General features: G+C 39.5%; 3 protein-coding genes across 4 annotated transcripts; 2 read left to right on the forward strand and 1 right to left on the reverse strand.

The window, feature by feature from the left end:
- LOC109723532 (30S ribosomal protein 3-1, chloroplastic-like) lies at nt 904-2,097 on the forward strand. Of its 2 annotated transcripts, none has more exons than XM_020251947.1 (2): nt 904-1,304; nt 1,594-2,097. In XM_020251947.1, exons 1-2 carry the CDS (start codon nt 978-980, stop codon nt 1,870-1,872), a joined length of 606 nt encoding a protein of 201 aa, XP_020107536.1. In that variant the 5' UTR covers nt 904-977; the 3' UTR covers nt 1,873-2,097. The 2 variants fall into 2 exon arrangements, with proteins under 2 accessions (XP_020107536.1, XP_020107544.1); XM_020251955.1 differs by having other exon boundaries at nt 1,597-2,097.
- On the forward strand, nt 4,157-6,490 carry LOC109706438 (ATP-dependent Clp protease adapter protein CLPS1, chloroplastic). The gene is made up of 3 exons (XM_020227248.1): nt 4,157-4,375; nt 5,269-5,413; nt 5,855-6,490. Exons 1-3 carry the CDS (start codon nt 4,312-4,314, stop codon nt 6,114-6,116), a joined length of 471 nt encoding a protein of 156 aa, XP_020082837.1. The 5' UTR covers nt 4,157-4,311; the 3' UTR covers nt 6,117-6,490.
- LOC109728061 (pentatricopeptide repeat-containing protein At5g66520-like) lies at nt 6,908-8,482 on the reverse strand. Its single transcript, XM_020258348.1, has one exon. The coding sequence runs from the start codon at nt 8,480-8,482 to the stop codon at nt 6,908-6,910; it is 1,575 nt and encodes a 524-aa protein (XP_020113937.1).

Genomic DNA, 9,093 nt, shown 5'->3' on the forward strand with positions numbered 1-9,093 from the left:
AAAAAAAAAATAGTAGAAAGATAAAAAAGACTTCACATATAGCAAAGCCACTCTCTTTAAGTCTTAATTCGTTCCTATTGTTTGAGTAATTTGGTGTGCATTGGTGCCTCCCAAAATATAATGAAGTATAAACTGTAACTACGTTTGCACATATAAAAAGTCAATCCTTTGAGCACTTACTTAATTAATTTATAAAAAAAAATAAAATTATTATGAATAGAGATTTGAACATTTTTTTTTATTTGTTCTAGCTTCTGCAGTCAACACTATGGGTTTATATTTACTATAAACGGGTGCTTCATGAAATGACAGTTTATGAACAAGTGTTTTATGAAGTGATTTTTCAATTTGTAACTTTTTATTTAATCATAACTACCGATTAGTCACTAGTGCACATATAAGTCAAATTCAACTAATATAAGAATTCATTTCAACTGACACAATATAAAGTTATATTTTTTTATGCCTAATTCTTTGGCTAAAAGTTACATCTTTTTACATTCACTCACAATTGTTATGGTCACATCTATTAACTAGAAATTAAAGGATAAAGTAATTATATTATTTTAAAATTTTTCTTACAAGCTATGATAGTATGATTAAGCTCTGGTCAAATTTTAGATCCTCAAACCTTTTGCTTCATTATTATGATGGCCGGGTCGATTTTCACAATGTTGGTTTAAAGTTTAAAACCACACTCCCATCGTATTTTCGCTCAAAGTTTTTTTTTTGTGGTAAATTATTATTTTATTAATTCGTGACACGAAGGAGTTCTTGTATTGGGCTATGGGCCTCGTCAACATTGGGCCATTATTGGGCTGGTTAGGTGATCAAATCAGGCCCACTCCATCACCCAAAGGAGCAATATACCCATATACCTCCCCCCCCCTCCTCCATACACACTACTGCATATCTCTCTCTATCTATCCTTTGCTTACCACCCCCACAAGCGAGACAAAAAGTGTAGAGGAAAAAAAATGTTGTACATATCAACAATCCATGCGAGCGCTCTGAGCGCCACTTCCCCCGCTCTCACCTCACTCCACCACCGCCTCCCCCGACCACCACCACCACCACCACCACCACCACCAAAACCCTTCGTCTCCTCCATCTCCTCTTCTAACCCTAATCCCTCTCTCCTCATCCACTCCTCTCTCCCTCCCCACAAACCCCGAACCCTTCTCCAAAAACCACCACCTCGCTCCCCCTCCACATCCTCTTCCGCCGCCGCCGCCGCCGCCGCAGCCGATGCCCTTGAAACCGCCGCCGAAGAATCTAAGGAGCTCCAGGGAGGAGAAAAGCAGGTATCGATTTGCCCCTCACTCCTCAATTGTGAATTGTTCTCTCATAATTGTCCAATATTAAATGCTAAAACACCGTCGCCTACAATTTATTAAGGTTTTAGAGGAAACGCTATCAGACTCCTCATTCCGTATAATTTTGTCCCGCCAATTTAAGTTTTCGGAGAAAAATGGTTGTAAATTCTCTATCAAAAAGTTCTGCTGCCTCTCGCATTTAAGCTTTTAGAGTAATCGGTTGTCCTGCAATAAGAGTAAGCATTCGGCACTGAATCAAAATGGGTTTGCGGCGTAGAAGCTGAGGGTGGTGGCGAAGACGATGGAGAAGCCGCGGCTGGTGCTAAAGTTTGTGTGGATGGAGAAGAACATAGGGTTGGCGCTGGACCAGGTGATACCGGGTCACGGGAGCGTCCCGCTGAGCCCGTACTACTTCTGGCCGCGGAAGGACGCGTGGGAGGAGCTCAAGTCGAAGCTGGAGGAGAAGCAGTGGATCTCGCAGAAGCGCATGATCATCCTCCTCAACCAGGCCACCGACATCATTAACCTCTGGCAACAGAGCGGCGGCAATTTGTAGTTTCTATTTGTTCCTTTTCGCTGCCGGAATCATTTCTTGTTTTTGTACCGATCGCCTTCCTAATTTGTTGTGCCCGGTGGTTTACATTTCCTGATATCAAACTGCCTTATTTGCTGTAGTAAGTATCACAGAGTTTGAAAAATGAGATTGCTTTGTATTATGCTAGGCTTGTTAATGATCTCCTTTATTTTGTTGATAAATATAATCATTTTTCTATTTGTGATAGTTGGATGTGTATGTTACAGTATCAGCTATTTGACCTTTGTTTTGTTTTCTCTTTTCCTTGTTGTAGTGCAAGACAAGTTTTCTTTCGGAAGCATTGATATCAATGAACACATTAGCTCGGTGGTTTCGCATATCTTTGTGATTCATTTGTTAGGATGCATTATTATATATAATTATTTTTGGTTGGTAATCTGATGTTTTGCACGTCTTTATGTCATACGGTCTTTTTTTTTTATTTATTTATATTGACATGTTTAGAAACTTTTTGCTTTTCACAACTTCCGGCATTTTTTTTCTTTGGAGATCGTTTTCCACCTTTTAATTTGTTATTAGAAATCTGAGCTACTTCTTGTGGACATAGATAATCCTATGTTCATATTCGACTGCCATAACCAATAAACTGTTTCTCTTTGGCTCCTGCTGTTCTATCTTCTGTTAATTTTCTACTATGTATGTGCAAAACCAGATTACTCAGCTGTGATCATTTTTTTATTGAATGCAAGTATGGCACTTTGTTCTTTTTCTTGTGAAATAACCTGTATTCTCCAACTTCAACCAAGCGAATTGTCACCTACGAATCCTATTTCTCTGAGCCATTTGGGTTAGGAACACGGGACCTGATTGGATCTTATCCTGTTTTTATTGGCTGAACTCCACACTTCTTGAGCCACAATCGTTTCTTAACCATTATCATCTGAGGACAAATTATACTTACGCAGGTTTCTGATAGATGTGCGGACAAGTAAATAGAAACACAGTATTCTCTTTTGATCTCTTTTTGAAACTTTGAGGAGATTTGTGAATGTTGCTTCTCATTCAGTGTAGTATCAGTGTGGTATAGTTTTGCAGTTCCCCCCTAGAAATTCTTTTCTGCTTTGATTATAACTTTTTAGTCCCTTGAAGGCACTTTTTCAACTTGCTAATGCCTTAATTCTCACTTTTTCAACTTGCTAATGCCTTAATTCTCTAATCATCATAATTGTTGTCGAATATGCTTATAAAGTGTATTCATAGATTGCGATTTTATAAATTTTGAAGAAGCCATTTGCCTGTACTAGTACTATTTGTTGTGTATGCTGTGTAATTGGTTGAAATATCAAATATCTGCACTATTTGTTTGTTGCTATTTAGCTGACTCATTTTGGTCTTTTTTTTTTTCTCATTTTGGTTTTCTACTCCTGAGGCTCAACAATTGAGTCTAATTCATGGCTCTTCGATTAATATAGGTTGCATCTTGATGCTTCGGTATTCTTACCTTTTACCACGCACTGGTGTGATCTTTAGCTACTTTTGGTGAGGCAATTGGGGCTTCATTCTTTCATACTTTTTTCCCAATAATTAGTGCTTTACTTTGATCTTCTTGGACATCTTTCTGTTTTTGATTCTGGATCCAATTCAAGCTTTTCATTGCCATTCTTTGCTGAAGGGAATTTACAGCTTAATTTTGAATTGTAAACTACTGTTCGAGACATTGATTTTTTTTCTTCTCTCCCGCAATAATGAGATGGCAATTGGACATAGTATACAAAACTATTGTTACCAATCCCATTAACTATTATTTCTACTAATAATATATTATTACTATACTAATCAAGATATATATATATGGATAATTAATTATGGGCTAAAGAAAAGGCGACATGGTTACCATGTCACGGAAGTTTTTATCCGAGAAAAAAAAAAAAAAGGGAGAAAAGAAAACGCTAGAAAAAGTAAGATTTATAATGACTAAATTAAAAAAAAAATGTAGTATGTTGCCTACTTCGTTTATTTTATTTAAAAATAAATTTAGTTAAAAATGTGAATCAATTATGATTCAAATTTGAAATCTCAGGTATCAATTATTAAATTTTTTTGTCGCTCTAAGATGGTGGGTATGAAGTATTTTAAATAGTTTGAAATAATAAATCAAAATCTAAAAGGGTACAACTCGTCCGTTAGATTTAGAACCAACGGTTCCAACAGCACAGGGACCCGAGGTGTAAAATAAAGGTTTGATTTTTTTACCCCCAACGAACGGTGGATGCTATTCGGAGGTCATGAGGAGTGAAAAGAAACAAATCCATGATAATTCCTCTTCCACAAATAAATAAATATACTCGCGACCTGTGGACGATCCCCATTCCCCGACGCTCGAGAGAGAGAGAGAGAGAGAGAGAGAGAGAGAGAGCGAGCGAGAGAGGAGAGGGGCGACGGGTCGAATAGGGCTCGGCCATGGAGACCGCTATATACAGTCGAATCGCGCTCTCCCCGAATCACGTCCTAAGCCCTAAATCAGGTTCAGCCCCGTCTCCTCCTCTTCTTCCCGATCCCCTTTTCCCCGGATTTGGTAACATTTTTAGGTTTATTTAAGGATTCGATCATTTTTTTCTTTGCAATATGATGAAGAAGCTAAGGGGAAATTAGTATCGGGATCAAGCGTCCATACCCTTGTGATTCGCCAAATCGTGGGCCATATATGTTTCTTCTTCGTACAGAAACCAAACAATATGGAACTATGGCTCTTTATGAGTGTTTTTGGAATCTAGATCGGAAGTGGCGAAGCATTAGCTTCATTAACAGTGTAAAAGACTAGTATAGAGACAGATGGTCAGGTCGAAGTTGTTTGATTGTAGCAAACATAAACGGTTCAAGTCTCAAAGAAGTAACTTTAGATGCATTCTTTAATTAGATGATTGCAACAACACTGATAGAGCTTCACTTTATATAGATTATTGTCCGACCACTGGTTTGATGCTTATTTGAGTCTTTATGGTAATAATGTTTTTGTTTGGGTTTAGACTGACCAGTTGTACTTACTGGGATCTCATGATTCAATTTTGGAAGATCATTGATGAATAGCGTGTGCTCAATTTTCACAATTGATGTTGATAATGAAAATAGAGTTCGTCAGTAGAATGCTCAGTGCTCGGGGCTGGTAGTAAGAGAAGATCATCGACAAGCAATCTCCACTTAATTTTGCCAATGCTGTTTATGACAATAAAATTCTTTTAAGTCGAATGCTCAGGCTTGTAGTAAAATTATTACAGTTCGATAGTTAGATGCTGGTATTGTTTTAATGATTAATTAGGCAATGGTATTTAATTGCCACAGCTATATCTTTTCCGTCTTATTGATTTTCTTTTTTTTTTCATACTATGCTGCTTATGTCCTTGCGTGCATTCTCTGCAGGGGATAAGCTCTACAGAGGACAATGTATAAATCGTGGTATTCTTATGGTTACGTCGGCCGCTGCGCCAGGTAAAGGTGGTGGCTTGTTGGAAAAGCCGACCATAGAGAAAACTACCCCCGGTCGTGAATCTGAATTTGATTTGAGGTACCTGCTCAGCCTATCTCCTGCAAAAATCTGATGTCAAGTATTCCATGAGTTCTGCTTATATAAACATGATCAAGGGAGTTTTTCCATTAGCATGTTTACCGTAAACTATAGTAGGAGGATCTGGTGTATAAAATCAATCCAGCTCTCTGAGCTGCTGGAGGAAGTGAGGAACATCTTGCTGGTAAGACTTGTTAATTAAGCACCCTAACTAATTTAGTGCAGATTCACAAATGAAAATACAAAGCTGAGTACTTCGCATTTGGCTACTTGCCATTAATGATTACCTTTTCTTTTTTTTTTCATTTTAACGTAAAATCTTAATTAGCTTTTGAATAATGATGTATTGTTTCAATGTGACGGTCTTTCTACGGAAGAGGAGAATGATGGTCAGTAATAGTGATTGTATGACATTCCTTTTCTTTTTCCTTTGGTTCCCAGGAAATCTCGGAAAACAGCTCCTCCTTATCGTGTTATATTGCATAACGACAACTACAACAAGCGAGAGTATGTAGTTCAAGTTTTAATGAAAGTTATTCCAGGAATGACGCTCGATAATGCAGTCAACATTATGCAAGAGGCGCACCACAATGGCCTAGCAGTGGTGATCATTTGTTCACAAGCAGATGCGGAAGAACATTGCATGCAGCTGAGAGGCAACGGCCTCCTGAGCTCGATTGAACCTGCAAGCGGTGGGTGCTAAAAAGTTGTGTTAGCAGCTAAAGCATGTAGTGGTTCTATACTATTTTATCCCTTTCTATTTGTTAATATTGCCTATCCATGAGAAGTATAACCGTACTATCGACAAATGGAAGAGATGGCAAAATTTGTATTGGGGATGAAACTTAGTGATTTATTTAGGATGTATATAGGATTCGAAACTTTCCCATATTAGGCTTACTTGTAACAGCTAATATGATCTGGCACCGGCACTGCCATCATTTTGTACATTGCAATTTCTTTGTTGTGCCATCAACGCTCTCCATACTATATTTCCTCATCTGAGTGTTTTTGCTCTATGATAATCTGTTTATTTCATAGATGAATGAAATAAGAATTTCCTCGTAGTTTCGGAAATTTTTGGCCGTTTTTCAATTCATACCTATTTTTTTTGTCCCTTACAATGAAAGGTAGTATCATCTGTCTTTTTGATTGACAGTCTTCACTCCAACATTGATGTTGATGAGATACTACTTTTGTATTGTCTGTCTTTTTTTCTCCCAGAAATAGAAAGCTTTTGGGCTTGGTAAGGGATAATCCCATCTTGTGAGAACTCCAGTGTTTTAGAACTCCAGTGTTTTACCCTCAACACTATAAATTTTGCTTATTGACATTTTCTTAACTTTTTTCTTTATATATATATATATATATGAAGTTCAATAAGTCTGTATCAAAATGACCTATAGTTGCGGTGACCCCATGCATCCAGCTTAGAATGTTTCAGTATGCACAGAATGGCATTTTTCAGTTTACTATGTATAAACTTTTATAACATTAACTATCCAATATCAAATCTTCTTCCAGGGTTTCTCCAGCTTCATCAATGGTTTCTCCATCTCTGATAGAATCTCCTGCTACATTTTCATATCCTGCAGATCTCAGGTTAAGCTTCATCTCCTCTAAAATGCGATAAATATCCCGATTTCTCCAATGAAACTTGTCGCCTGCAGCAAACTCATGCACAACACCATCCACCTCAATCCAACTAAATCCAGGAACCTTCTCAACCCCACTCTCCTCTATCATCCTTCTCATTCTTGAGAAATCCTCCCATTTTCCCATCCTAGCATAAAGATTAGAGAGAAGAGTATAACAACCCCCATTCTCGGCTTCCGCCGCACTTAACTTATGTGCAATGATCTCTGCAATCTCTACATTCTCATGCTTCTCACACGCAGCAAGCAAAGCGCTCCAAACTATGAATCCGGGGTCTGTGGATAAGCTACCCACGAGTTTCATCGCTAGTTCTAACAGTCCGGCGCGGCCGAGGAGATCTACCAAGCACCCATAATGTTGGATCCTTGGTTTGAGACCCAAATTTCTCATGAGGTTGAAATACTCCAGGCCTTCTTTCACTAGGCCTCCATGGCTACAAGCATTTAAGACACCGATGAAGGTTACATAATTCGGCTCGACACCGAATCTCCTCATCTCGGAGAATAGACGAATAGAAGCCTCTGCATGGCCATGAGCCGCAAAGCCTCCGATCATGGCGGTCCAGTGGTTCACATTTTTCTCTGAAATGCTCAAGAAAACTTGGTAAGCAATCCCAATGTCTCCACACTTTATATACATGTTAAGTAACTCCACGCCGAGAGCTCTGCAAAGCAAGAAGCCGCGACGAGTAACATACCCGTGAGCCCTTCGACCTAAATCAAGAAGACCGAGATCAGAAATGGCGGAGATCACGCTCGCCATCGTGTACTCATCGGGCACCAGGCCGGAAACCATCATCTCTATAAAGAGCATAAGAGCCTCCCGAGGCAAATCGTTCTTTACAAACCCGGCGGTCATGGAGTTCCAAGAAACGACATTTCTCTCAGGCATTGCGTCGAACACCTGGTAAGCAGAATCGATGTCCCCGGACTTCACGAACCCATCAAGCAAAGTGTTCCAGGAGACGACGTTCCTATTGGGCATTTTATCGAACAACTGCTGAGCAGCATCAATCCGACCACAGAGGGCGTACATGCGCATGAGAGAAGTGGATACGTGGACATCATCGGTGGGGACGAACTCGGATTTCACGATCATGGAGTGGATTTGCTCGCCCTCGTCAACGGCCGAGAGATGCGCGCACGCTTTGAGGGCGAGGGGGAAGGTGAACTTATCGGGAGAACAAGTGCGGAGCATGGAGTTGAATAGGAGGAGGGCGGAGTAGGGGCGATGGGATTCGACATGGGCTCGGATGAGGGCGTCGTAGCGGGAGGACGAAGTCGGCGGGGGCGGAGGCGGCGTTCGATGTCGAGTTGGGTTAGGGGTGAGAGATGTGGAGATCGAGCGGAGGAGGTCTTTGGAGGCGCCGCAGCAAGGTGGTGGGAAGGTGGAATGGGGATGGGGGAGAGACATGTGGCCCAACACGATGTGGCTCGAGTCCGTGTCCCCACGCCTACCGCGCCNTCCTTCACAAGCATAAAAAAAAAAAAAAAAAAAAGGAAAAAAAAAATCTATAGACTTGTAACGGAGAATCTACAGAGGCGTAATTTAACATAAAAATTTATTTTTTAAAAATGTCTTTTTATTATTAATATTTAAAGTATTTTTAAAATAGATTCCAATATTTTAATTGTAATTTTAATCTTATCTTCCGGTGGCATCAGAAGCCTTTGCAGTAGCACAATGTGCTGTTTCAAGGTGGACTTTTCTCCTACCTCTTCAGACTCAGGCGGCAATTTCGCACTAAAGGGGCTTTTGCATGCAGAGTCTCAGTGCCAAGCAAACAAACTGTTCAATCCAACCAGATCGGCCTGCTTTGCGTAAAAGAACCTTTAAAAGCAGACCAAAATAAGTCCTTCTATAAGTCAGACTTGAATCGGACCAGTAACAAATAACAAATACTCTCTGACTTCGTTTGGTTCGAAAATTATTAAAGATTAGTTATACCAAAAATAGATACAAGTATGAATTTTTGTAAGAATAAAAATATTTTTTTGTTTGAATAAAAATATAAATATAAGTTG

This window comes from Ananas comosus, linkage group 2, assembly GCF_001540865.1.
Source record: "Ananas comosus cultivar F153 linkage group 2, ASM154086v1, whole genome shotgun sequence".
NCBI lineage: Eukaryota > Viridiplantae > Streptophyta > Magnoliopsida > Poales > Bromeliaceae > Ananas > Ananas comosus.

Excerpts from the sequence above, each read along its gene's own strand:
- LOC109706438 (XM_020227248.1), top strand. The coding sequence starts at position 4,312 with ATGGAGACCGCTATATACAGTCGAATCGCGCTCTCCCCGAATCACGTC. Across the intron at positions 4,376-5,268 it reads CGTCCTAAGCCCTAAATCAG|GGGATAAGCTCTACAGAGGA; the intron begins GTTCAGCCCCGT and ends CATTCTCTGCAG. Across the intron at positions 5,414-5,854 it reads GAATCTGAATTTGATTTGAG|GAAATCTCGGAAAACAGCTC; the intron begins GTACCTGCTCAG and ends TTTGGTTCCCAG.
- LOC109728061 (XM_020258348.1), bottom strand. The coding sequence starts at position 8,482 with ATGTCTCTCCCCCATCCCCATTCCACCTTCCCACCACCTTGCTGCGGC.
- LOC109723532 (XM_020251947.1), top strand. The coding sequence starts at position 978 with ATGTTGTACATATCAACAATCCATGCGAGCGCTCTGAGCGCCACTTCC. Across the intron at positions 1,305-1,593 it reads TCCAGGGAGGAGAAAAGCAG|AAGCTGAGGGTGGTGGCGAA; the intron begins GTATCGATTTGC and ends TTTGCGGCGTAG.